The sequence below is a fragment of the Pongo pygmaeus genome, chromosome 14 (genome assembly GCF_028885625.2).
Source record: "Pongo pygmaeus isolate AG05252 chromosome 14, NHGRI_mPonPyg2-v2.0_pri, whole genome shotgun sequence".
Taxonomy (NCBI): Eukaryota; Metazoa; Chordata; class Mammalia; order Primates; family Hominidae; genus Pongo; species Pongo pygmaeus.
Genome location: NC_072387.2, coordinates 36415756 through 36443195, shown reverse-complemented (window position 1 = coordinate 36443195; position 27440 = coordinate 36415756). Strand labels below are relative to the sequence as shown.

The 27440-nt window shown below is 47.3% G+C and overlaps 2 protein-coding genes across 2 annotated transcripts; both read right to left on the bottom strand.

Annotated features, from left to right (window-relative positions):
* Positions 1–2043: 2043 nt before the first annotated feature.
* Positions 2044–3094, bottom strand: LOC129011299 (ATP synthase subunit epsilon, mitochondrial-like). Its single transcript, XM_054446156.1, has 2 exons — positions 3059–3094; positions 2044–2421 (listed from the first exon to the last, which is right to left on the bottom strand). Exons 1-2 carry the CDS (start codon positions 3092–3094, stop codon positions 2215–2217), a joined length of 243 nt encoding a protein of 80 aa, XP_054302131.1. The 3' UTR covers positions 2044–2214.
* A 17287-nt stretch (positions 3095–20381) lies between these two features.
* Positions 20382–26387, bottom strand: PDX1 (pancreatic and duodenal homeobox 1). Its single transcript, XM_054446507.2, has 2 exons — positions 25982–26387; positions 20382–22294 (listed from the first exon to the last, which is right to left on the bottom strand). Exons 1-2 carry the CDS (start codon positions 26385–26387, stop codon positions 21849–21851), a joined length of 852 nt encoding a protein of 283 aa, XP_054302482.1. The 3' UTR covers positions 20382–21848.
* Positions 26388–27440: the final 1053 nt, after the last annotated feature.

Sequence of the window (27440 nt, the reverse complement as noted above, 5' to 3'; positions counted from 1 at the left end):
GGTCTCATGATATAAATCAGGTCCAGGTGCAGATTAGGCTCCTTCAGTTAAGTTGCTTGAATATGGTTCCTCTTGATCTGAAAATGTATGAAATAAGGTTTTCTGCCACTCTTCCCCCAAATAAACCCAACACAAAGTGATATAGGTATAGGATAACATGTATAAATACACTTGTTCTAAAGTGCGGAAAATGGAAACATGTAACAATCGTTGGTTTATGTTAATTTTGAAACCCATCTGAGCATATGTTGCCCATGTATTGATTAGGGCCCAGTCCTGCTTGTTGCAAAGTACTCTCTGGAATTTTTTCCTCTGCTTTGTAGGTCTTTATTCCCATTTTCTGAGTTATCCTTTCTTTTCCATAAAAGTAGCTTGTGTGTGGCTGGGCACGGTGGCTCATGCCTGTAATCCCAGCACTTTGGGAGGCCGAGGCAGGTGGATCATGAGGTCAGGAGTTCAAGCCCAGCCTGGCCAAGATGGTGAAACCCCATGTCTACTAAAAATACAAAAATTAGCCAGGCATGGTGGCGGGTGCCTGTAATTCTAGCTACTCAGGAGGCTGAGGCAGAGAATTGCTTGAACCTGGGAGGTGGACACTGCAGTGAGCCGAGATTGTGTCACTGCACTCCAGCCTGGGTGACAGAGCTAGGCTCCATCTCAAAACAAACAAACAAACAAACAAACAAACAAAAAGTAGCTTGTGCAGTTTCAGCCTGCTTTCTGACTAGAAGTCTGGGGAGCCTTATTTTATTTTGTACTATCTGTTCCTTTCGAACCAAGCTGATATAATTCCTTTAACATCTTTGTGGGTTTCTTATGTATCAGTTTATAAACTCCATTCCATTAGATAAGGTGACACCCACAAATCTCTTTGTGATAAGCTCTTCTCTACCTTGAGCTCCTTATGAAGTTGTAGTGCAGCAATGCCCACGAGATTTTCAGAAGCCCTACTGTTAGAGGCTGTTTGAAAGGCTTCCATAGAATCCTTAGGAGGCCTTTTGTCTACTTGAAAGTCTACAAAGGACCACCTTATACCTTTCTTAGATCTCAACAAGGAGCTTTAAAGTCACATGTTTGTCTTCATTTTTATTCTGAGAACATAATTTCTTGACTGTGTCCCTAGATTTGATCTTCCCTAGAGGTCTTTTCTTGCCTTGAGAATCTCCTGCTGGATAAATTCAGCTGAAAGCCCTCTATGTGTCCTCTTAATTTGACTTGAAAGCTGAACATCATTTTTTTTTTATTTCATCTTCATCATTTCAGATTTTACATAGGCAGCTATAAGAAGCTGGTGGCACCTTTAGTACCCTGCCCAGAAATCTCCTTAGCTGGACTACTTGAGCTTATTAAGTACACTTCCTGTTTTCCATATCATCTCAGATGACAGTGTTGCCAAATTTTCTGCCAATATATAATAAATATTTTATTTTATCCAGCTTCAAATACTATTTTTCTCACTTTATTCAAATACTCACCGTCAGCTTACCCCAGTGCCTATCTGGCTTCTTCCTGCCATTCAGTCCTCAAACTACATGTTTTATTTTTATTTATCTATTTATTTATTTATTTATTTATTTATATTTATTTATTTATTATTATTATTATTATTATTATACTTTAGGCTCTATGGTACATGTGCACAACGTGCAGGTAAGTTACATATGTATACATGTGCCATGCTGGTGCGCTGCACCCACCAACTCGTCATCTAGCATTAGGTATATCTCCCAATGCTATCCCTCCCCCCTCCCCCCACCCCAAAACTACATGTTTTAGTATTGGCTAATTAAATGTGGCAGTTATGTTTTAGGTGTTTAAGCAGTACTTTATTTCCAGGCACCAAACTCTGTTCCTATTATCCATTATTATTTAACAAACTACCTCAAATCCCAACCATTTTAATACCTTCATGGCTTAAAATGACAAGGTTTATTCTCTTACAGTTCTGGAGGCCAGGAGTCTAAAATCAAGGTGTTGGCAGGGCTGGTTCCTTCTGGAGGTTTCTGGGAGAGAATCCATTTCCTTGCCTTGCACTTTCCAACCTTTTTTTTTTTTTTAACAGTGAACCATATTTCAATTTTTTGACATTGTCAATTTATGAACAAGACAGGATTTTTTTTTCCCATGAAATGAGATCCTTTTCGATTTGCCATAATATGTGCCCACACATCTTCACCTTGGAAATGCAGCATTTCAAACTTTAGTCAGGGTAGATTATTCCTTCTTTACTTTCACAATTTTTACGCTGCTGCCAGAAGTCTTCTCAGTATTTGCTTTGAATTCTGTCTTCGGTGCATCTCTCACTGCTTTTGCACAGATCTGGGAGTATCGGATGTAGCTGAGTCCAGCCTGTCTCCAGCAGGCCACCGTGCTGTAGTGAAAGCGGAGCGCGTCGGGACAAATCGCCAAGCCGGCAATGTCCTTTTTTTTTTTTTTTTTTTTTTTTTTAAACGGAGTTTCACTCTTGTTGCCCAGGCTGGAGTGCAGTGATGTGATCTTGGCTCACTGCACCCTCCACCTCCTGGGTTCAAGCAATTCTCTTGCCTCAGTCTCCCAAGTAGCTGGGATTACAGGCATGTGCTACCACACCCAGATAATTTTTTTTTTTGTATTTTTAGAAGAGACAGGGTTTCACCATGTTGGCCTGGCTAGTCTCGAACTCCTGACCTCAGGTGATCCACCCACCTCGGCCTCCCAAAGTGCTGGGATTATAGGCGTGAGCCACCACGCCCGACCACCCTTTCCAACTTCTAAAGGCTGCCTGCACACCCTGGCTCATGGCCTTCCCTCCCATCCATCACCGCAGTCTCTTGCTCCCATCATCATCACATAGCCACGTTCTGTGGTCAAATCTCCCTGTGTCATTTTAAGCCACGGCATTTGTGGTAATTTGACAGGAGCAATTCAAAAGGAACACAGGGATTAGGCGTGGGTGCCTTCTTTGTGCTCTTTCTTGCTTCTGCATCTTTGCCCCAGGTGTTCTCTGGGCCTGGAACTCCCTCTCCCAGCCACCTTCCTCCAGGCTGCCTACTGCAAGAGAAACTCTGCTAAGACTCACTGAATCCTTCAGGCTTGATTTTTCCTTCCTCTGCATTCCTTGAGAGGAATAAACCTGTGTTATATCACTTGTCTTGCTGTGTTATAATTTATCTTTTCTACCTGTCTAATTTTTACTTTTGATGAGAGACTTCTTGGGGGCTGGGATCCTATATTTTGCCTCTTTCTATCCCCCACCAAGCATGAGCACAGTGCTTGGTAAATAATAAGCAGCTCACACAAGTTAATGGAGTGAAAGCAAACAGAAAACCACAATAAGGAATCACACCATATAAAGAATCCCTTAACAACGGCCACTTGCTCTGCAGTACCTGGTATTCCTCAGCCTGGTTCTGATGGTGTCCACACTCCACGCCCCAGGAAAACTCCCACTCCCTTCCCAGTCAGTCTGACCTTGAACCGTGAGGTCTGAGAGCCTGAAGGATCTGAAGTCAGACAGCCTTCCCAAGCCCTGTGCAGTTTGACCTCATGCCTTTATTTGGGGTCGCTGAGTCTCTATAGGTCAGCCAATGATTAATGAGGTGAAGAAGGGTTCACAGACTTCTAAGAGCAAGACCTACTTGTAACTTGATACACTTGTTGCACTTTCTGCAGGAAAAGTGACAACAATGTAGTCGATGTTCTTTTAAATAATGCTTATTTTTCTTAATATAAATATTCAAATAATAAAAAAAAATCTGTAATCCCTCTACTCAAAGTTAATCATTGGTAATATTTACAAAGTTTATTTTTTATTTATTTATTTTTTTTGAGACAGAGTCTCACTCTGTCGCCCAGGCTGGAATGCAGTGGTGCGATCTCCACTCACTGCAAGCTCTGCCTCCCGGGTTCATGCCATTCTCCTGTCTCAGCCTCCCAAGTAGCTGGGACTACAGGCACCCGCCACCATGCACGGCTGATTTTTTGTATTGTTTAGTAGAGACAGGGTTTCACCGTGTTAGCCAGGATGGTCTCGATCTCCTGACCTCGTGATCCACCTGCCTCGGCCTCCCAAAGTGCTGGGATTACAGGCGTGAGCCACCGTGCCAGGCCACAAAGTTTATTTTTAATTTTAAAATCAATACATTCCCATTGTGAAAAATACAAACAATGCAGCACATAAAGTAAAATAAAAGGAACAGCCAGTTCCACTCCCCAGAGTTCACTGCTACTATTAATGCTTGGTTGCAGCTTTGTCTAGTCTTTTTTTTTTTTAAACTATAAGCAACTGTTTGAAAAAGCACAAAATCTCAACAATAGGAATGCAAACAAATAAAAAACATTCCACTAACCCTAGCAAGATCAACTAATTTCTTTTTTAAAAAAAATCCTAGTCTTTTGTTTATGAGTGGCTAAATGGATTGTGTGGGAGATCTGCTTAGCAAGGGGAACACACCCTATAATTACACAAATCCTGTCATAGATTTAGTACAGAGCAGACAGGGATAACCGTAGTGATGAGGACTCAGCACTTTATCAGCATTGTTTGGTTATTTACATAATGCCTGTATTTTGTAAATGGCAAAACTAATACAGCTGAAAACGAGATTGTAACAGCCTTTACAAGTTAATTGCTGGCCTAAGTAAAGAACACTGGACTCTCCAGTTCCTATTTCTGGTCTCTATTCCACTTTTTCTCATCACTGAGGATTGAGAGCTATGTGGTGCTTTAAGTAATAGCTGGGAGAAATAAATAGTATGTGTGAATAGCAAGGGGAAGCCATAGAATTTACCTGTCAAGATGGCCTTAGTTGTGTCTATTCTCAAGCATGTAGACTGTGTCTGAGTTCTTTTCTTTACATATGCTTTAGGAATGCTTACTTCACTTAGCTACAGGGCTGACCTTGGAAAAACAGCCTTATTGTTTCCGGGAGAAACAACTTACATTTGCAAAACATGTTGAAGAGGTTAACATCTGAAATGGATTCTGTATTTGCCTATTTACTTTCATGAGAGAGTGAAAGATGAGGGCTCCACAGATAACACTGAGAACCTTACAAAATTCATATTTGTATTCCACTCCTCTCACAACTCAGCTCTACCCCTGGATTTTGCTTTTTGGGAATACCATTTATTCACTTTTGTCTTCCTAGCATTTAGCATAGGAGGGGACTATAATTGCATGCTACACTGCCTGATGGATAACAAATTAATTTGTACATTCATCAATTCATTCAATAGGCCTATCAGACTTTCTACTTATCAGAGCTTGTGTTAGGGCTAGGGATTCAGAAATGCACTACATGCTGTTAATTGGCCCTTATCATCCATTTCTAACTCCATCTATATTCTCCCCTTTTTTGAGACAGGTTCTCCCTATGTTGCCCAGGCTGAAGTGTAGTGGTGTGATCATAGCTCACTATGGCCTCAAACTCCTGGATTCCAGTTATCCTCCTGCCTCAGCCTCCTGAGTAGCTGGAACTACTGGTGTATGCTGCCATGCCTGGCTTTTCCAGAACTTTTAGCAGCAAGACTTCTAGGTGCAATGAGGGTTCTGTCAATTAGATGAATTCATGCAATATCCGGAGGACAGAAAGAAGACAGAAGTCATTGTTCTTGTCATAGTGGCTGGCTGGTTCTGGCAGATGTATTTGCATGGCCAAATCCACATTCCACTGTCTGGACATCATTTTCTTGGATATAGGGTAGAGCTGTGGTAGTAGCAGCAGTTTTTAGACCTATGCATTACAACCATGGTGATATGACCTTGAAGCCAAAAACCTAGTGCTGTGCCTTTGAATAATCTTGTAAATACCTAATCTCCTTTTGCTTGAAATGCCTTGAGTGGTTTCTGTTTTCTATACTGAACTTTTTCTGATAAAATAAATAAAGATGCAATCACCACCCTTTAGAAACTTACCATCTCTTAGGGGAGACAGACAATGCAACTTGAGTAGGAATATAATAGAGGTACAAAGGGACAAGGTGCTATGGGATTAAAGAGTAAGAACATAGAACGGGGAAGGGGCATTTCAGTTATCTATTACTGCACAGCAAACTACCTCCAAAACTTAGGGGTTAATTATCTCTCACATTTTGTAGATTAACTGGGTTCAGCTGGGCAGTTCTTTTGCTGGCTTCATATCATTGCAGTCAGATGATGGCTAGAGCTGTGATGAGATGCTGGGATGAGATACTGGGATGCCTGGGCCTCTCTTCTCAGGTGTTCCCGGGGTTTCTTTTCTCCATGCAGTATCTTCCTGTGAGGACATCGTGATATAGTCTCTCCAGCAAGGCAGCTGGGTTTTAAAAATTTTTTTAACGTGATGGTCCAGGATTCCCAAAGCACAAATGTGGAAGATATGAGGCCTTCTTTGATTTTAGGCTCAGGCTGGGCATAGTGACTCTTGCCTGTAATGCCAACACTTTGAAAGGCCAAGGCAGGTGGATTGCTGGAGCTCAGGAGTTTGAGACCAGTCTAGGCAACATAGTGAGAACCTGTCTCAACAAAAAAAGAAAAAAAATTAGCTGGGCATGTTGGTGTGTGCCTGCAGTCCCAGCTACTTGGGAGGCTGACATAAGAGGATCACTTGAGCCAGGGAGGTCAAGGCTTCAGTGAACTGTGATTGCACCGCTGCACTCTAGCCTGGGCAACAGAATGAGACCTTCTGTCAAAAAAAGAAAAAAAAAGATGTCAGGCCCGGAAGGGGCACAGCATCAGTTTTGCTGCAGTTTACTGGTTAAAGTGAGTCATAGGCTCAGCCCAGATTCACTGTGGGAGGGGAGGACATAAAGGCGGGGAAACCAAAAGGCACAATTTATTGGGGGCTATCTTAGAAGGTAGACACCACAGAGGGGTACTTGGGACGTTTGGGAAGTTTCACGGAGAACATGAAACTCGTTGGTTCCATGGTTGTGTGCTAACAGACTTTACAGAGGACCCAGAGCCCAGTCCGGATCCTAGTACAGTTACTCAGTACATTTTATTATTATCATTTTTTTGTTATATAGATGAGAGTTTTCTATGTTGCCCAGGCTGGCCTGGAACGCCTAGCCTTGCCTCCTTATGCGCCAGGACAACAGGCCTGAGCCACTGCGGCTCCCCACTCAGTACATTTTAAGAGAAGGCAAGACGGAAGAAAAAAAGGCAGGCAGGCAAACACAGGAAGTATAAGCTGGTAGGCCCTTCCAGTCAGAGGCACTAAGGCAGTGGTGTCCAATCTTTTGACTTCCCTGGGCCACATTACAGAAAGAATAATTGTCCCAGGCCACACATAAAACACACTAACACTAATGAAGCTGATGAATTAAAAAAGAAAATTGCAAAAAAATCTCATAATGTTATAAGAAAGTTACGAATTTGTATTGGGCCACATCCAAAGCTGTCCCGGGCCACATGTGGCCATGGCCAGGGATCGGACAAGCTTGCACTAAGGCATCAGGGAGTAATTGCAAAATGCAGCTACCAGCCCCCAGGGCTGAGGCAACAAAATAAAGAGGTTGTAAATATGAAAATGGAGAAGCTTGAAGGAGGGGCTCCACAGAGCTGGGACTCACACCCCTGAGAAGGGGTTGCTGGCCAACTGGTGTTGATATCTTTGAGGTGGTGCCAATTCTGAAGAAACTGCAAACCAGAATAAACTACTGCTAATGGAATAAATTGCCACTATCGGGAGAAGCATGGCCTGGCTCGCAACTGAAGCGAACTGGAAGCAGAAAGGAAGAAACAAGTTCTTCCACTGGCCTTGCACCTTGAAGCCTCCCTCCTGGCCCGTGCTGAGTAGCAGAGCCTGACCAATAGCCCGTTGCCAAAGGAGAATGTCATTTTCAGCGCCTCAGCCCACCTCCAGCATCACAAAGAGTGGAAGACTGACTCTGAGGCTGAGATTAAGAGTTTAACAATCAGGCTGGGCACGGTAGCTCACGCCTGTAATCCAGCACTTTGGGAGGCCCAGGCAGGCAGATCACAAGGTCAGAAGATTGAGACCATCCTGGCTAACATGGTGAAACCCCGTCTCTACTGAAAATACAAAAAATTAGCTGGGCGCGGTGGCGTCTGCCTGTAGTCCCAGCTATTAGGGAGGCTGAGGCAGGAGAATCACTTGAACCCGGGAGGCAGAGGCTGCAGTGAGCTGAGATTGCACCACTGCACTCCAGCCTAGGTGACAGAGTGAGATTCTGTCTCAAAAAAAAAAAAAAAAAAAAAAAAAAAAGTTTAACAATTATACCTTGTTTGAAAAGTATTTAACATGAGTTTTACCCTGGCCCTCAGTCTCTCTCTCCTAGCTCAACTTTCTCTCTCCAAAATAGATGTGAGTTGGTTTCTAATAAAAGCACATGATGAATAGAGCACTAAAAACAAAACAAAACAAAAAACCAAATGTTTAACACAGATAAAATGAAGATCATACCATTCCAAGCAGTGTTTTTAAAGCAGTGTTTTGAAAACTTTCTAACAAAGTTACAATGTCAAAATATATTTTATATTTTGATCTGTTAGGCATATACATGTATAACTAAAAAAAGTTACATGAAGCAATCTTTATCCTCACTGTGCATAATGCACTCTGATATTTTCTATTATGTTTTATCTAACTTAAAAAAATCTGGTAATAACCCACTAAGTTGACTTCATTGACTAATCAGTTGCAACCTACTGTTTGAAAAACACTGACTTAGAGGAAGGGAAGATCCAATGTTTTATACATTTCATATAAATGTTATATGTTTTAATTCTATAAATACATGTATAGGGCTCTTTTTCATCTCAAAAAGTACCTTTCGCATACCTTATTTAACCCTCACAACAGTCTTATGAAGTTGCTATTTCTCCCAATTGACTAATAAGAAAAATAGAGGGTCAAAGATACTAAGTCATTTGCCCTAGTTCAGAAGGGGCATGAATGAATGGTCAATGCAGAACTGGAAGCCAATGTTTCCATTGAAACATTGAATGGAAATGAATTGAAATCATTTCATTTCAATTCATTGATTGAATTGAATTCAATCAATTCAATTGATTGAAAATCTCAGCCTTCCTCAATAGCCCATGCTAGGATGAGACACATAGTTGAGTGTTAATTGAATACTAATTTTAGTTCAGAGTTGTCTGATAGACAAGGCTAACACTGGATGTTGTATAATGCACATTGTTTGATGAAAGCACACAAGTTTGTCTGAACAAACTTCCTTCTAGAATTAAATTCCAGGACATAGGCTTCTCTTATGGCTGTTGTATCATAATGAGTATTGTTTTCATCTGTGGCTTTTCTGAGAACACCAGATTATTATGACAATTTTTTTTTTCTTTTAAGATGGGGTCCTTCTCTGTCACCCAGGCTGGAGTATAATGGTGCGATCTCGGCTCATCGCAACCTCTGCCTCCCGGGTTCAAGTGATTCTCCCGCCTCAGCCTCCCAAGTAGTTGGGATTACAGGCATGTGCCACCACGCCCGGCTAATTTTGTATTTTTAGTAGAGATGGGGTTTCACCATGTTGGCCAGGCTGGTCTCAAATTTCTGACCTCAAGTGATCTGCCCACCTTGGCCTCCCAAAGTGCTGGGATTACAGGCGTGAGCCACCATGCCCTGCCTATTAGGACAATTTTTTATACAGATCCTTGGTAACTGTCATGGAGGCTGCTAGTTGTCCCCAGTATCCACTGGACCCTTCCCTTTTTAGTGATGTGCTTCCTCCCATTTTTCATTAGACAAATGGTTGTCCAGAATAAAGGCTACACTTTCCCACCTGCTGTGCAGCTAGATATTTTCATGCAGCTAAGTTCTGTGAATGAGGTGTAAGCAGGCATGGTGTAACTTCCGAAAGTGTCATTCAAGTAAAGGAAATTATATTCATTTTCAATTGCTGCAATTACAAATCACCACAAATGCAGCAGCTAAACACAACATGAAATTTATTTTTTCATTTTTATTTTATTATTATACTTTAAGTTCTAGGGTACATGTGCACAATGTGCAAGTTTGTTACATAGGTATACATGTGCCATGTTGGTTTGCTGCACCCATCAACTTGTCATTTACATTAGATACTTCTCCCAATGCTATCCCTCCCCCAGCCCCCCACCCCCCGACAGGCCCCAGTGTATGATGTGCCCCACCCTGTGTCCAAGTGTTCTCATTGTTCAATTCCCACCTATGAGTGAGAATATGTGGTGTTTGGTTTTCTGTCCTTGTGATAGTTTGCTGAGAATGATGGTTTCCAGTTTCATCCATGTCCCGGCAAAGGACATGAACTCATCCTTTTTTATGGCTGCATAGTATTCCATGGTGTATATGTGCCACATTTTCTTAATCCAGTCTATCATTGATGGACGTTTGGGTTGGTTCCAAGTCTTTGCTATTGTGAATAGTGCTGCAATAAACATACGTGAGCACGTGTCTTTATAGTAGCATTATTTATAATCCTTTGGGTATATACCCAGTAATACCCCAGTTGAGTCAAACGGTATTTCTAGTTCTAGATCCTTGAGGAATGGCCACACTGTCTTCCACAATGGTTGAACTAATTTACACTCCCACCAACAGTGTAAAAATGTTCCTATTTATCCTCATTCTCTCCAGCATCTGTTGTTTCCTGACCTTTTAATGATCGCCATTCTAACTGGTGTGAGATGGTATCTCATTGTGGTTTTGATTTGCATTTCTCTGATGACCAGTGATGATGAGCATTTTTTCAAGTGTCTGTTGGCTGCATAAATGTCTTCTTTTGAGAAGTGTCTGTTCATATCCTTTGCCCACTTTTTAATGGGGTTGTTAGTTTTTTTCTTGTAAATTTGTTTAATTTCTTTATAGATTCTGGATATTAGCCCTTTGTCAGATGAGTAATTGCAAAAATTTTCTCCCATTCTGTAGGCTGCCTTTTCACTCTGATGGTAGTTTCTTTTGCTGTGCAGAAGCTCTTTAGTTCAATTAGATCCCATTTGTCTATTTTGGTTTTTGTTGCCATTGCTTTTGGTGTTTTAGTCATGAAGTCCTTGCTCATGCCTATGTCTTGAATGGTATTGCCTATGTTTTCTTCTAGGGTTATTAAATTTATTATTTCACTGTTTCTGTCCATCAAAGTCCCCCTTGGCTCTCAGCAGTTTCTCTGGTCCAGTGTTGGAGAGGCCAGGTCCTTGTAGCTGCCCCCAGTTTCCTTGCTGGCTGTCACCTGGGGGTGGTGGTTAGCTCCTACCAGCCTCTCTTGGGTCCTTGTCAATAGACCCCCTCATCTCAGAGGCAGCAATGGCTCAGTAAAGCCTCCTCATATTTGGAATCTCTTCAACTTTTCTTCTTGCTGTACCTCTTGAATTCTAGCTAGAGAAAGTTATTTGCTTTCAAGGACTTGTATGATTAGATTGGGCCTACAAGGTTAATCTAGAATAATCTGTTTATTTTAAGTACCTAATCTAATTACATCTGTAAAAATCCCTTTTGCCCTGTAAGGGAACATAGACACAGGTTTCTGGAATTGCAATGTAGATACCTTTCAACTTTTCAGGGACCATTATTCTGTCTACCATAGATGCATATCCTTCTGATTTGTCTCTTCTCCCCTGCTGCTGAGAAAGTAAGCGTATTGGCTGGAGTGCTCTAAGGGACTAGGGAGGTCCACAACACTTAGGGATGGCAGAATAAAATGTCAAAACATCTTGGGTTTCATATATATATTTTATATATATAATAAATATATATATATAAAAAATAAAAATCTGGTAACAACCCACTAAATTGACTTTTTTTTTTTTTTTTTTTTTTGAGATGGAGTCTCCCTCTGTTGCCTAGGCTGGAGTGATCTTGGCTCACTGCAACCTTCACCTCCCGGTTTCAAGCAATTCTCCTGTCTCAGCCTACTGAGTATCTGGGATTACAGGTGCGTACCACTACGCCCAGGTAATTTTTTTTGTATTTTTTGTAGAAACGGGGTTTCACCATGTTGGCAAGGCTAGTCTCGAACTCCTGACCTTAAGTGCCTCGGCATCCCAAAGTACTGGGATTACAGGTGTGAACCACTGAGCCTGGCTAAATTGACTTTATTGACTAATCAGTTGCAACCTACTTTTTGAAAATATATAACATATATTATATGTACAATATATTACACATAATATATATTATATAATGTATAATATATATTATATTATACATAATATATATTATATATTATATATAAATTATATATAATATATATTAATACTAATCAATATAGTAACATCTAGGGAAATGACTTATTAAGAAGGTCTTGGAACAAGCTCCTATTCTTTGAGCGGGCGGCTAGAGATCCCTAAAAAAATTCTACTTTGTCAAGAGACTTTCTACCTTTGGTCATCTGACTATCCTTAAATTGGCTGAAACGCTTGTGCCTTACAAGTAAAGCTAGTTGCATGTCGGTATCAATGCTGTTTGACGTGTGACTTCAGTCAATACAGCTGGCTTTTGCCTCTCTGCTTTATACAGTGGTGGCTTATTTTTGCTCATACCTGGTCAACTTCAATGTGACTTTGCAGTCCAGAAATTCTCTTCTGAAGAGCCAGGACAAGACCTAGCTGTCCCCATCCAAGGGAGGACTCCAGGGCTCCAGGGAAAAGGGCATACATCCAATTGGTGTGGCAGTTGTTGTCTCCCCTGAGGTCCACCGAGCAAAGAGCTGTCTGTGATTTAGTAGGGCAAGAAAGACCTCAGCTTCTGGAAAAACCACATCCTTCTAAAGGGCTACACTCAGCCAGGTGAGGTGGCACTCAGCCAGGTGAGGTGGCTCTCACCTGCAATCCCAGCCACAGGAGGCCAAGGCAAGGGGATTGCTCAAGCCCAGGAGTTTGAGACTAGCCTGGGTAACTTAGCAAGACCCCTATGTCTAAAAAAAAAATGTAAAAAGCTGGGCTTGGTGGCACGTGCCTGTAGTCTCAGCTACTTGTGGGGCTGAGGTGGGAAGATTGCTTTGAGCCCAGGAGTTTGAGGCTACAGTGAGATCATAGGACCACACCACTGCACTCAAGCCTGGGCAACAGAGTGAGACCTTGTACCTAATAAATAAAAATAAAGGTTTCCACTCACCCAAGTATGTGCTCTTCACATACCTTATCTTACTTAACTCTCACAATAGTCACATGAGATGGGATTATCCCTAATTCACAGGGGAGTAGACAAGCTCAAATGGATCAAGTTATTTGCCCTAGTTCGAAGGGCAGTAAATAGGGAACACAAAACCGGAAGCTAAACCCCGCCCAAGGTAGTGAGAAACAGCACTTTCAATTTGCACATTTGACCAGGGATTGTTCCTTTTCTCCTCCATGGGACTGGAGGACAAAGGGTAGCATGAACAATGGCTTGTGCTTTATACAATCTCTGTTTGTGTTTCTGTGGAAAGGCCCAATCATCCACAGGAGAAATTATCCACTCTCCTGTCCTTCTGGCCTAGAAACATAGTCTTTCAATATTAAATAAAAATAAACCACACATTCATTGATTGCAATAAATCCAATTATATAATATTAATTAATTAATTAATTAATTAATTAATTTATTTATTATTTTTTGAGATGGAGTGTCACTCTTGTTGCCCAGGCTGGAGTGCAGTGGTATGATTTCGGCTCACTGCAACCTCTCCGGGTTCAAGCGATTCTCCTGCCTCAGCCTCCCTACTAGCAGGGACTACAGGTGCTCGCCACCATGCCTGACTGATTTTTGTGTTTTTAGTGGAGACAGGGTTTCACCATGTTGCTCAGGCTGGTCCCAAACTCCTGACCTCAAGTGATCCGCCCACCTTGGCCTCCCAAAGTGCTGGGATTACAGGCATTAGCCACCGTGCTGGCCAATTGTTTATTTCTTAGAGATTATTTTGAACATTTAAAAATGCTTTATTTAGAGACAAGGTATTGCTCTGTCACCCAAGCTGGAGTGCATTGGCACAATCATAGCTCACTACAATCATAGTCCTAAACTAAGCTCAAGCAATCCTGTCTCCTCAACCTTTCAAAGTGCTAGGATTACAGGCATGAGCCACCTTGCCCAACTCTATTTTGTACTTTTCTTTTGTTTTTTGAGATGGAGTCTCGATCTGTGGCCCAGGCCGGAGTGCAGTGACATGATCTTGGCTCACTGCAACCTCTGCCTCCCAGGTTCAAGCAATTCTCCTGCCTCAGCCTCCCAAGTAGCTGGGACTATAGGCACCTGCCACTAGGCCTGGCTAATTTTTGTATTTTTAGTAGAGACAGGGTTTCCGGGTTTCACCATATTGGCCAGGCTGGTCTCGATCTCCTGACCTTGTGATCCACCCACCTCGGCCTCCCAAAGTTCTGGGATTATAGGCATGAGCCACCGCGCCCAGCCTTATTTTGTACATTTTTTGTTTGTTTGTTTGTTTCTAGAACTATGAAGTGGAAATAATTCCATGTAATATGTCGATTTCAAATTAGCAGTATTTCCAGACAGATTTAGAAGTGTGGAACTTCTGAATTTTCTAAGAGCACATGTAAATAAGAGAAATGACTTTTCAAAATGTCATACCTTTTGGAAATCAGGCTCATTGAGAATTCTGAAAGAGGAGAGATAGAACTTATTCAATGATGTAAATAATTAACAGCAAAAATATTGTTACACACAAATTTTTTTAAATTGACAAGTGGTGCTTGTACATATACATGGGGTACATAGTGATGTTTTACTCCATATTATGTGTGGTGATCAGATCAGGTTCTTTACACTTTTTAGATGTGTAATTATCATTAGAAGTGAGATTTCAGAGTATTCCACAATGTAGACAAGAATCTTGAATACTGATGCTGATGATATGGCATATATTTAAGGTTTCTATATGCTCTATGTTCAGGAAACAACTCCAAGGTGTTCAACTTGAAGTTGAATGATAAAATACTGCTTAAAGTTAGAGCTATTTATGCTTTCAAAAGCCATGGGATCTCATTTACAGAGGAAATAATTTTAATGAAACATCAGGACTATAATTTATTTATTTATTTTTTGAGGCAGAGTTTCACTCTTGTAGCCCAGGCTGGAGTGCAATGGCACAATCTTGGCTCACTGCAACCTCTGCCTCCCAGGTTCAAGCGATTCTCCAGCCTCAGCCTCTTGAGCAGCTGGGATTACAGGCATGCATCACCATGCCTGGCTAATTTTGCATTTTTAGTAGAGACAGAGTTTCTCTGTGTTGGTCATGTTGGTCTCGAGCTCCTGACCTCAGGTGATCTGCCCACCTTGGCCTCCCAAAGTGCTGGGATTACAGGCATGAGCCACCGCACCTGGAAGGAATATAATTTTATCATGCTCATTCCATCTTACAGATGTGTAAATATACCATACTTTAATATGGGAATCTGGCATTGACAGGTTATCACTAGGTAGCCTATGAGCCTCATCCCTTTCAGCCAGCCACTTTCACTCTGAAATCACCCATTTTTAGCTGCTATTATCTGCAGACCTTGACCTCCCCTTCCTACCCAGTGTTTCCTGCCAGTCTCTTCCCACTGCTCAAGCTGACCATGGGAAGCAATTTCTTGATGGCTGGCTGCCAGATAAGAGGATGCATCATTCCCATTTCTTTTGCAAGGAGGCCTTCTGCTTCCTACTGCCCTGCCTCAGTTTCCCATTAAGTTTATTGTTCCCACATCTAGCCTGTTAGAGCTGGGTTGGAGTAAAGCTTGATTCAATATCAACCCAGAACTTCCTTCTTCTGACATTTGCAACTACTTAATTTTCAGGAGGCTTTATAGGTAAATTTGTTGAAGTCATGAAATACCTTAGTTGTGAACTTCTTTTTTAGAAAGAGAAGATTTTAAAGTTCCTTATGGTAGTACTTTAGCAATCTGTCAGCTTCTACCAAAGTTTCAACTTTGTGTTATTCTAAAGACGGCGCTTCTTGCCTTCTAACGTTGTGCCAACCCGAAGAATTGAGACAGTAACCTGAGCGGACAGTTTTCATCATCAGCAATGTCATCAGACACCTGTGAGATGGCTGTGCTGTAATCCAAGCACTTTGGGAGGCCAAGGTGGGTGGATCACTTGAGGTCAGGAGTTCAAGACCAGCCTGGCCAATGTGTCGAAACCCCATCTGTACTAAAATACAAAAATTCACCAGGCATGGAGGCTGGTGCCTGTAATCCCAGCTACCCGGGAAGCTGAGGCAGGAGAATCACTTAAACCTGGGAAGTGGAGGTTGTAGTGACCCGAGATCACGCCACTGCACTCCAGCCTAAGCGGCAGAGTAAGACTCCGTCCCCAAAATAAATAAACAAGAAAATAAATACACCATAAAATAAAAAGTATATAGGAAGGTTTCCTTGGTCCCTAGATACACCTGATCATTATCATCATGGCAACCCACATAAGACCACCCTAAACCCATGCGCACAAACACACATAGGCACATAGGTTACACAGGCATCCTCAGAAACACAAAGATGGGGACACTCACCCTCAGACACAAACCACACCTACAGAGAGAGGGAGAGAGCAGACAGAGAGAGAGAGAGACAGAGAGAGAGAATGAGAGAGAGAATGAGTGGTGGGGAAGTGGAAATAGAACAGGTAGATTTCACCAATTTGAAAAGGAAAGTACAATACTTAAATTTCAGTCAAACTTACATGCATCGAACTGAACTGGTTGAAGGAGAGGATATGGAGAGGGTGGCAGCGCTAGACTAAGGAGGCCAAAATTAAGAAATGAAAACAGCCCTTGTTCAAAAGGAGCATTCATTTTGGGGAATCATAGTGACTTCTATTTACTCTGGTAAATTCAGTCACTGATAATCAATTCAATCTCCATGACGGTGTTGAACATCAAGTGGGAAGATGTGATTTGTCTTGTAAAAACTGTGAGTGCTTCCAGGGCAAGAACTGTGAGGCTTGCTGCGTGCAGCAACAAAGCAGGAATCCAACATAAGTTGCTGAATGCGTTCACGCCCCAGTACTGGAGCGAAGAGCAAGTTATTTATGGACATCAGCTCTGTTAAAAACAATATGCATGACCCGAAATCATTACCATCTCTCAGATATTGTATGGTATGGATTTAGCTTTTCAAGGTGAGAACTTCTTCAAGTACTATGTTAGCCCACCTACAGGAAAAACTATATTGCGGAAGAAAATGAGAGGTGTTTTTTGTTTGTTTCCCATGCACTATTTTTTGGAGCTATGCGATCCGACACTACGAGTCCCCTACGCCGGCAGGAAACAGAGGGACCTGGAGGAAGTCCCATTGCTCAGGCCCCTCTGAACAAGCGTGCTCTCCCAGATACTGCACCCAGGTTCCCATTTTCGATGATTTCCACTTGATGGTGTATGGTGAGAAACAAGTGCCGGATTTCCCGAATCGCGGGATTCAGCGGCTTCGACAGAGCCAGGAACACGATCTGAGAGATGGGGGCGCGCACGGAGCGCTCGGTAGAGTCTCCCCCCACCGATCGCGCACGGAGCGCACGGAGCGCTCGGTAGTCTCCCCCCTCGATCGCGCGCATCGCTGGGCGGCGCTCGGTGAACTTACCTTACCTTGGGGTTGAAGATTCCAAGAGGAATGGAGAGCTTGTGGCTCCAGCTCGGACCGTCTCTGGGGCAAGGAGGTGCAGGAGGCTGCGCTGTTGGATTTCTCCTCGGGGTGAGCAGGGCCGGGCTGTCCTGCCGGCTCTGGAGCGCATATGCCGAGCCAGCGGGCACTTGCGCAGGGCTAACTGCGTTCAGCGTTGGCAGGAGTTCTGCTCTTCCTCTGCACCCAAGTCCACTTCCTCCGTTCCCGCACCCCAGACCTTTTGAAGGCCACTGGTGTCTGTCCATTATGAAAGGAGCGCGCCAAGCCCGAAGAACAGAGGGAAGCTGACAGCTCCCGGAGAAGTCAGGTACTGGGGTCAACCCTGGAGTTCTGGGACCAGATCACTTCCTTTGCAGAAAAGTCTTTCTGAAGCCCAACTGGCTGCTTTTTTCGGCTTCCTTGGAGACCTCCTTACGGCCCCCTCACTCTGGAGAGCCCGGCACCCTGCACAGGCATGCAGTTCCGAGCGCCCTCGCCCCTCAGGGCCCACGATTCGCATCCACTGGCCAGTTGGCTGAGGGTGGCCGCTCAGAGTTTGAACTACAAATATCGGGCCCCACGCGAGTCTCCCTGTGGGGTCTGATCCAGGAGGTATCGGTCCAGCTGCCTAAGGGATCGGGACGGAGCCCACCGTCCCGCCTCCGAGGCTCGGGTGGAGCCCAGAGGGGCGCTCCGCGGCATTCATTCCTCTCCCCGTACTCTCCTCGAGGTCTCTCCACCGAGCGGGACTTCGCTCTCCGCTGCCTCCCTGGGCCTCCCTGGAAGGTCGGTTTCTCCTGTTAACAACGCATCACCTCCGCCACCCCCCCACCAGGCGTATGGGAGACGCCAACCCCCTCACCAGGTGTCTCCCCACCAGGCGTACGGGAGACATCAGGTCCTGTCCTAAACTCTTCAAAGACATCATCATCTCCTTACCGCCTCCTTATGAGCCCACTGTATAGACGAGGAAATGGAGAGTTAAATGATGTAAGCACAGCCACAAGTAGTAAGGAAGGACTGAATTCAAGCCCAAGGCGGCGCGACCTCCGGAGTCCGAGCTCTTCCCCGCGGGAGGCACAGGCTCCGGTTGCCCGAGTCTCTGCCACCCAGAGAACTTCCAAGCAAAGCTCTGATCCCGGGCCCAACCCTGGTCAGTCGGAGGCCACACGCCTGCCCGAGTCATCCAGCGCCCTCGGCTGCCCGAAGACCAGTCTCAGGCAGCCTGTGCCTCTTCTCCTCTCCTTGGCGAACTCTCGGGCCTCGCGGACAAGCGGCGGCTGGCCCAATTCGCAGAGCAAAGTCGGGGCTGGAGCCTCGGAGAGGGCGGCGGCTTCTGCGTGGGGCCCGAGGACAAGTTTCTGCGCCTCCACCAACTAACTGGTCGGCGGAGCTTCAGTTCTTTGCCTGGTGAAGTTTGCTGTGGAAAACCTAGGGAGTTTATTTATGAGGAAGGGCGTCCTGAAACTAGGCAGTGTTCGGCAAAGATCAGTGGGTAGAGGAATAAAACTCATATCAACAGCGACAGTGTGGGGGTTTGCCAGAGGAGAGGGGCTGCCTGGGGACTGGTGGGGAACTTTAGAAACTCCACAACAGCAGCTCCCGATTGCCTCTGACAACGAAGATGACAGCCTAAAACAATAGCTACTATTTGTGGAGGGATTCCTAGATGCCGAATTAGCATTTTACATGTATTTCTTGGTTTAAACCTCACAGCAACTCCATGAAGTAGTATTTCCCTCCACTTTCTGGATGAGGAAACTGAGTCACTGAGAGTTCGAATCATTTTATCAGGACTTCGGGCTGGGCCAATATTTGAGGGACCAGGGATGCGAGCGCAGATTTGCCCCACCCTGAAGCCCAGGCGGGTGTGGAGAATCGCCAGGAAAGAGCACTCTCAAGGATGCGCAAGTTCCGCTTTCTGATCCAAGGGACTTAACTTTATCCCGAGGGACTCGATATCTCTCTCCAATAAAACAAAACAAAACGGCAACAACAAACAGCGTCTATCTTTGCAAAAAGTAAAAGAAAAGCAGCGACTCCTGGGAGTGAGGTACTGGTACTGAACACAGGGAGCGCCGGAGAGGGCCGTCAGGTGCACCACCGGGCTAAGGCGCCCATCTGAGAGCTTCCTGCAGGGAAGAGCAGAGTGGTCCTAGGGGTTGGAAGCCCTCTAAATCCGGGCATCTTTGCCTCTAACATAAGACACTTTTGGCCCTCGGCCTCCGGGGACAGAGACTCATCCAAAACAACGCTTCTTTTGGAAGGGTCACGGAAAACGGCCTCGCCTGCGTCCTCAGCTTTGGGAGGAAAGAGGAGACCTGACCATGGTGGGAGCCAGCGGCGGGTTTCACCACCCGCAGCACTGAGGCGTCAGGTGGGCGGCGCTTGGTTCTGCCAGGATGCAGTATTAGCCAGCAGTACTCCGAGCTGTCTCCCACCCTCTAGTCTCTATTATCTGAGAAAGCCATCTTGAGAAGATATTCTTAAATTAAAAATAAAACAAAACTGGATATTCATCCCCTCACAGGGTGCTCCAACTAAAACTCAAGTGCACTATTTCTTAATTACCTGATTTTCCCTGATTAGTACCGAAAAAAATAGACGCTGATCAGCCTGGCCATCATGGCAAAACCCTGTCTCTACTAAAAGTACAAAAATTAGCCGGGCGTGGTGGTGTGAGCCTGTAGTCCCAGCTACTCAGGAGGCTGAGGTAGGAGAATCCCTGAAAAAAAGAGGAACCCGGGAACGACAGAATGAGACCCTCTCAAACAAAAACAAAAACAAAAACAAAACAAAACAAAACACGCTAATTTAATTTTAAAAGTGAATTCGAATCATCCCACTGCCAGAAAGGTTTGAAACAAAGTGAGGAGAATCAGTTTTCATCTCTTCCCATATTATCCGTATTTATTAAGCATTTCCCACAAACATAACCTGAGCACAAGGCCCAGACCTTGAAAAGAAGACAGACCTGGGATGCACAGACCTGTTAGTAAATAACTGTTAGGTAATTTTTAAAATGTTAAATAAGATAACTGGTTTTCCAAACACTCCAATCACATACGTTTTCATAATTTCTAAAGACGTGAAGGTCATACTGGCTCGTGAATAGTTGTTGGTTTCCAAGGCGCACCAGGCCACTGTGCTTGTCTTCAGCACAGCCTCTACCTCAGAACAGGAATTACATCCACATCCTAAATAGAAAGTTCCGAATATCTTTGGTTTAGTGGTCACCCAGGGGTCCATCTTTCTCCCTCACCCCCAGATCCAGGCCTGTCCCCCCTTGCCTTCCCTGCCAGCAGTGTGGAACTGGGGCACAGGGACTCTTGCACTGCTCCTAAGCCAGCCCTGCCGCTGCTCGCCCTGCCTTGCAAGATGTTCTCTTCCTCAGAAGAAAGGGGTGCAAGTTATAAGATGTGCAGTAGTGAAGTGTGCAGCTAGAGAAGAGGAAGAGGAGGGATAAGAAGAGGAGAAGGGAGAGGAAGGGGAAGAAGAGGAGGAGGAGGAAGAAGAGGGGGAGGAAAGGAGAGCAGGAGGAAGAGGAAGAGGAGGGAGAAGAAGAAGAGGAGGAGGAGAAAGAGGAAGGGGAAGAAGAGGAGCAAGAGGAGGGGGAGGAAAGGAGAGCAGGAGGAAGAGGAGGAAGAGGAACAGGAGGGAGAAGAAGAGGAGAAGGGAGAGGAAGGGGAAGAGGAGGAGGAGGAAGAGGAGGGGGAGGAAAGGAGAGCAGGAGGAAGAGGAAGAGGAGGGAAAAGAAGAGGAGGAGGAGGAAGGGTAGGGGGAAGAGGAGGAGGAGGAGGAAGAGGAGGACTCACTGTATTCCACTGGCATCAATTTCACCGGATCTTTGAAAACTCAAACATTTCCTTTCAATTATTTCTAAACTTAAAGGGGTCGCCCGAGTAAGAATGGCTTTATGGGCAGATTAAGGCACTCGGCCCAGCTTCCCCGCTGTGTGTTAGTGAGCCTTCCAATGTGTATGGTACAGTTTCCATTGTCTTTGAAGAGTCGGCTTCTCTAAACAGGTCCCAGGGTGGAGTGCCGTAGGCGGGCAGGGGGCAGGGATGTGCGCAACAGCCACAAACAACGCCAATGCAGTATCACTAAGTGAGGGCCCCAATACTACAGAAACCAATGGCTCTTTTTCTTCCGGAAGGCCTGCCAGCATCTACCCGCGGGGCCCCAACTGGCACATGCGCCTGACAGAGAGCGGGTTTTCCCCTTCGGTCTAAGGTGGGCCCCGCAATTGCCGCCCCATTCAACTGCCAGGGCGGGTGGTCCACGCCCGGGGTCCTCCTAGGCCCTCTGCTCCTCCTCGGCGAGTGGTTGAAGCCGCTCAGCCAGGAGCAGCTCCTGCCTCTCACCGTGGTTCCTGCGGCCGCCGAGGCGCGACGCTGGAGGGCTGTGGCGACGCGCTAAGGCCAGGCGGCAGGCGGCCCTCTCGGGCGGCAACGGGGGCAGCAGGCGGCACAGCACCTCCGGGGGGCGGCGGCGGCGGCAGCGCCAGAAGCTCCTCGCCGGAGGTCACCGCGCAGTCCTGCTCAGGCTCCGCGACCCCGCCACCCCCGACCGCTGTCCCGCCGCCGCGCTTCTTGTCCTCCTCCTTTTTCCACTTCATGCGGCGGTTTTGGAACCAGATTTTGATGTGTCTCTCGGTCAAGTTCAACATGACAGCCAGCTCCACCCGGCGCGGCCGTGAGATGTACTTGTTGAATAGGAACTCCTTCTCCAGCTCTAGCAGCTGTGCGCGCGTGTAGGCCGTGCGCGTCCGCTTGTTCTCCTCCGGCTCCGCCGCGTAGGCGCCGCCTGCGGGCGACACAGGGCGTGAGTGTGGCCGCCGGAGCCCCGCATAGCCCCCACCCACGCAGCCCAACCCCTTCAAGGGGGACCAGGGAGCCCTAGCCCTACCAGTTGCTCCCGCCAGAGCCACCAAGCCCCAACATCCCATTTCAGCGCCTAGTGTAGGCGCGCGAAGCCCTTCCCTAGTAACTCAAGCCCTTCCTAGTAAAGGAAGCCTTTTTATTGGAGACCAAACTCGGGTCGGCTCTCGCCATGAGCCTAAGCTTGGCTCTGCCAATGAGTGGTCTTTGAATGCGCTCATTTAATCGGTGTTAATCAACTGACTGATGTTGATTTAAATATATGTAATAGATAGTTAAACCGGCTGGATCCTACAAAAGCAATAAAACGCCTTTAATCCAGGGCTTTAAAAAACCTCCTGATGGTGACCCACAAATGTGAGAAATACATTTCGGATCGTTGTGTTCACACACGGACACTGTAGGTCAGTTATACTGACAAATCTTAAGGACATAAAACAAACGTTTACCACGTATGATGTTATCTACTTTTTTCTCCATTATCTGCTATTTCGTTTAAAAAATACTAATCTCAACCTAGTAAATTGATTTTATGACCTGCGAATGGGTGCAACCTGCAGTTTGAAAATCTTTGTGCTAATGGAGACTGTGACACATTTTGTTATATCTGACCACGTATTTCCTCTCTCTATAGTTATATCGTAATTAGTCCCAACCTGAGAGCCAGCAAATTCTCCATAATTGTTTTAACTTCAGCCGGACTTCTGCCCGCGAAGTGAAGGAATATTGTTCTGGCGGTCACGTTGTCCAGAGCAGAACTCTGGCAGCTCCAGACTCTATGCCCTGGATCCCAAATGCCCTCCGAGGTGTTGAGGGGAGACACAGCGGCCCTAGCCCAGCTGCAGAACCGACAGCCCCACGGAGGAGAGGGTAGTGGTGCAGAAACAAGCCTCTCGTGTCTCCAAGATGCAACAGGACGCCCTGGCCCAGGAAGTTGGAGACCCACATTCACTGTTTGCCGCTTCGCTCAGCCAGGTCCCAGTCTTTTCTTTTCTGTGGAAAATACTGACTGCACCCAGGCTGTGGACGCTGGCGCGGGAAGTTCCACCAAAGTTCCGGGGAGAGGCTTGTCTTAGAGCAAAGGCAAGGGGACATTTCTCCTGTGAATGTTGGCTAAGCCTTAAGGAATTGAAAGGCGAGTGTGTGTGTTGGGGGCGGGGTTAATTTCGCGATGGAACACTACTGGGTTTCCCCCCAGGTCGAGAAGAGGGGCCAGAAGCTAAAGCAGAGGCTCAGACCCTAGTCCAGGGAGAGTTCTACTCCCTGGGGGCATCCCCGAATCTACCTGGCATCCCACGCCTGGGAGAGAAGCCAGACGGACCTTCAATAAACATTTTGAAAGGCTCTCCAAAGTTCTTACATTAAACCCACATGTCTCTGGGTTCCTGCCTTAGGCTGCGGGCTTCGTGAAGTCCCTGCGAGAGACTGCTCAGGGAGAGACTGCCTGGGGTGCACTATTCCCGGGGGAACTTTGCCCAGCGCGACGCGGCAGGGATGGAGGTTGAGGATGGTGGGAAAAAGTCAAGGGCGCCGAGCCTGGGCCCTTCCCCAAGGCGCAGGGTGAGGCAGTTTAGGTGCCAGCTGGACAGCGCTGCTGAAGCATTTGGGGGTCAATGTTTTTCAAAACCTCTGTTGTCATTAGCATTCAGATTCGTACTGCCAGTGAGAGCCCTTTTGTCACTTAGCTCTTCCCAGGGGCAGGTGAGTTTGCAATTTTTGAATTTTGGCCCCATCGAAGTTTCCCCTAGAGTAACGCGGGGATAGCAGCCGGCCCCACAGACGGCTTCCAGGGGAAGAGAGGGGAGGTGGTCTCCTTTCCCGAGAGTCGAGCATGCAGCGGGTTAGAGGGCGCCAGCAAAGGCCTGGGGCCAACTCGAGCCCGAGAGTGTCGCCCTCCTTGGGTCCCCGAACCCACGCCAAGGCTGCTGATTTGCCTTCTGGTTTTACTTTCTGGCTTCTTGGGTCAGCCTAAGCCCAAGTCTTCCAGAGCAGAGGTATCACCGCTTGGGTTGGGATAGGGAAGTTACTCCACCTCACAAATCCTCTTTCGGGACCCTGATGTCGCCCATTTCCTGAGGAAGGCCCAGGGTGGCAAAGCAGGAGCTCCGAGGGCCTAGGAGGCCAGAAGAGAGGCCTGGAGGGGAGGCAGCCCTGGAAGAAAACTGGGTGAGGACGGGGAGCCCCCCACTTTGTTCGAGGGACTGTCTTCCCGCCTCCTAAGAACCCCGCATTTCCGGAGACTTCAAGGCCTTTGGCCCGGGCCGCGCGAGCTGGATAAGTTCGCAGAGGCGCCGCGGCAGCTTCTGGCGCCCCTGTCAACTGGGTTTCGCTGGAGGTAGGGACGATTGCAGCGCAGTTCAGCCCTCGTCCTGCCTCAGGACCTTCGCCTTAGCAAGAAAGTGAACTAGGAAAAAGAGAGTCCCGTGGACCCCAGGCGAGCTGGGGTCCCCCTCCCTCTCCCGCACAAAGCCCCTCCTGGCTGCATCTGGGGTCAGTGTCAGGCAGGGCTGGCCAGACCCCGCAGATGGGCGCTGAGGATTTTCGGGGTGGGCCGGGGGACGCCGGCTCGAGCTGTTTCCCCCTACTCCCGGCTGCCAGTTGAAAGGAAAAGGCAACTATTTGCGCTGCAGGTGTGACCAGAAGTGGCTGAGGCACGGCAGCGATGACAGTGAGTAGCGGCGACGACACAGGCCTCGCCGGAACTCGCCGCTCGCGCGAGGCCGCGAAGGACCCGGGGGCTACTCCGTGCCTCCGGCTCCCGGCTCCGGGAAATACCTTCTGTTCTCTGCCGGCGCGGAGGGCCGCAGGAACCAGGCCTCTCGTCTCCCCACCAGCTAGGCAGGGAGCGCCCATCTCCTGAAAAATTACTTCCTGGGAAGCGGTGCGGGGGAGACAGCTTCAATTGCTTTCGGTTGGTGAAAAACGAATTCGCTTCTCAGATTGCTCTCCTAGCTGCCAGGCTCTGACGTTGAGAGGCCGGCCTTCAGCCTCGGGGTGAGCCCCCGCCTTGCCCTAGCCCCTTCCTCTTTACTCCTATCCTATTTCCCCAACCAGGGCAGCCGGACACTGCGGGGTTGGGTGCAATTTCCTTTCCCTCCCTGCCTTTCTGCACCTACCTGGCGCCCCTAGATGCCTGCCCTTCCTTAACGAAGCGCGGGAAGTGAGGGGCTCCGGGGCTCCGAAGACGATCTGGGGCCTGGGTCCGAGGCACCCTTGTCCCTACTCGGCTTCCTCGATGTGCACTACCAAGGAGTCCTGGGTTCCCGGATCCCCTGCTCGAGGAGGATCTGTAGTGTCCGAAGCCCTGAGCAGAACTCAGCCTCGGCTCTCTAAGGATGGCGCTGGGAGCGCGGACTACTGGGGCGAAGATGGGCTCAGCGAATAGGGAAGGAAGGAGTTTACGCTCCCAGGAGAGCTGGGTGGGAAAGATGCTTCAAACTGGACCAGAGAAGCACTGCTGTGAGGGATGGCCTCGGTAGCTCCCTGATGTAGTTTAGTCCGACCCGGGATAATCCAAGGTGCCGGGAACAGAGAGAAGGCTCCGGGGAGCGCTTGGAGGTAAGGCGGCCGGGTGAGAACCGGAAAGGAGAAAGGGGTGGGGAGCCAGGCTTACCTGCCCACTGGCCTTTCCACGCGTGAGCTTTGGTAGACTTCATCCATGGGAAAGGCAGCTGGACGCGGTTGGGCTCATCCAGGACACCCGGCTCGGCTCCCTCCGGGAAGGGCCCGGCGGGCGGGTGGGGGAGCGCGAGCTGAGCCGGGAGGTGGTGGTGAAGGTGCGCCACCGCGGGGTCGTCGGCGAGGGGGGGCACCTCGTACGGGGAGATGTCCGGGGGGCTGCCCTGCTCCAGCGCGCCCAGGGCGCCAGGGAACGGGTGCGGCGGCGGCGGCGGGGGCTGGCGGCCCATGTACAGGCACGCAGGGGGGCTTGAGCTGAACTCCGGCGCGGGGCCTCGCTGGAACGCGCATGGGTCCTTGTAAAGCTGCGTGGCCGCGTAGTACTGCTCCTCGCCGTTCATGGCTGCGGCCCGGGATTGGGCACCGGGAGCCGGGAGCCGGGAGTCGGGAGCTGGAGCCGGGGACTTGGCACTGTGCGGCGTTCCCACTCCCGGCGCCACCCCTGCTCGCTTTGACAGCTCCGCACTGATCTCAGAGGGAACCCACAGCCAGCACGGACCGGCGGGCCGGCCGCCGCGCCATAGGCTCCGCGGGGCCCCACGTGGTTCGGCCGGTGGCCGTGATTGGCCTGGCTGACCGCACTAAGAGGCGAGGCCCAGGTACCCGCGAGCACCTGCTTTCGTTCCAATTTTCTCTCTCAGCTGAGTTTGCTGCACACCCTTGAACGGGCAGCTGGCGGTGCTCTCCAAAGTGGGCGCTCACGAAAACATTAGGACCACTCATTTATAGAAACATTTTCACCGTGGCTTAAACGTTTCTATTTTCCTATATTTTTCTATTTTCTATTTTCCTATATTTTTTCTATTATATTTGAAAATGGACATAGTGTGTTTGTTAATTGATGTAGTTTACAAGGAGACATGGAGGTTTTAATTTTTTGTTTAACTGTTGGGGAATACGATAAAAAAAAAAGTTTGCAGGCCCAGCTTCTAGGTCAGAAGCATTTGAGTCTATTTTATTTACGAAGTTTGTTCACAGCTACAAAGATGTCTGTTAAAAAACACACAAAACTCTGGCATTCGTTGTGTGTTTTTACTTGTGGATGTGCTGCAAGTACTTCTGGGGTGTAAACGGTAACTTCTGAAGCATTCACAGAGACTTTTTAAAGTTCTTTTTTTTAAAATTGAAGGGTATTAAAAATTTTGGTTTTGGAAAATTGGGGCCCATTTGGCCAACCCGGAATGTAGTTACCCAATACAGCGAGGGGGAAAGACGCGGCCTTCCTCTTGGGGCTGCGAGGCAGGGGCAGGTGTTGGCACGGGGGTTCCAGACCCTTGACGACTCTCTACGGGCCGGGACCCTGGCGGAGTTTGCTGGCGGAGAACACTCACTCTCTTCTGCTTGCAATTGAAATAAGGCAAGCGGGAGAGGGGGAAGTGGAGGACGAGTTACAT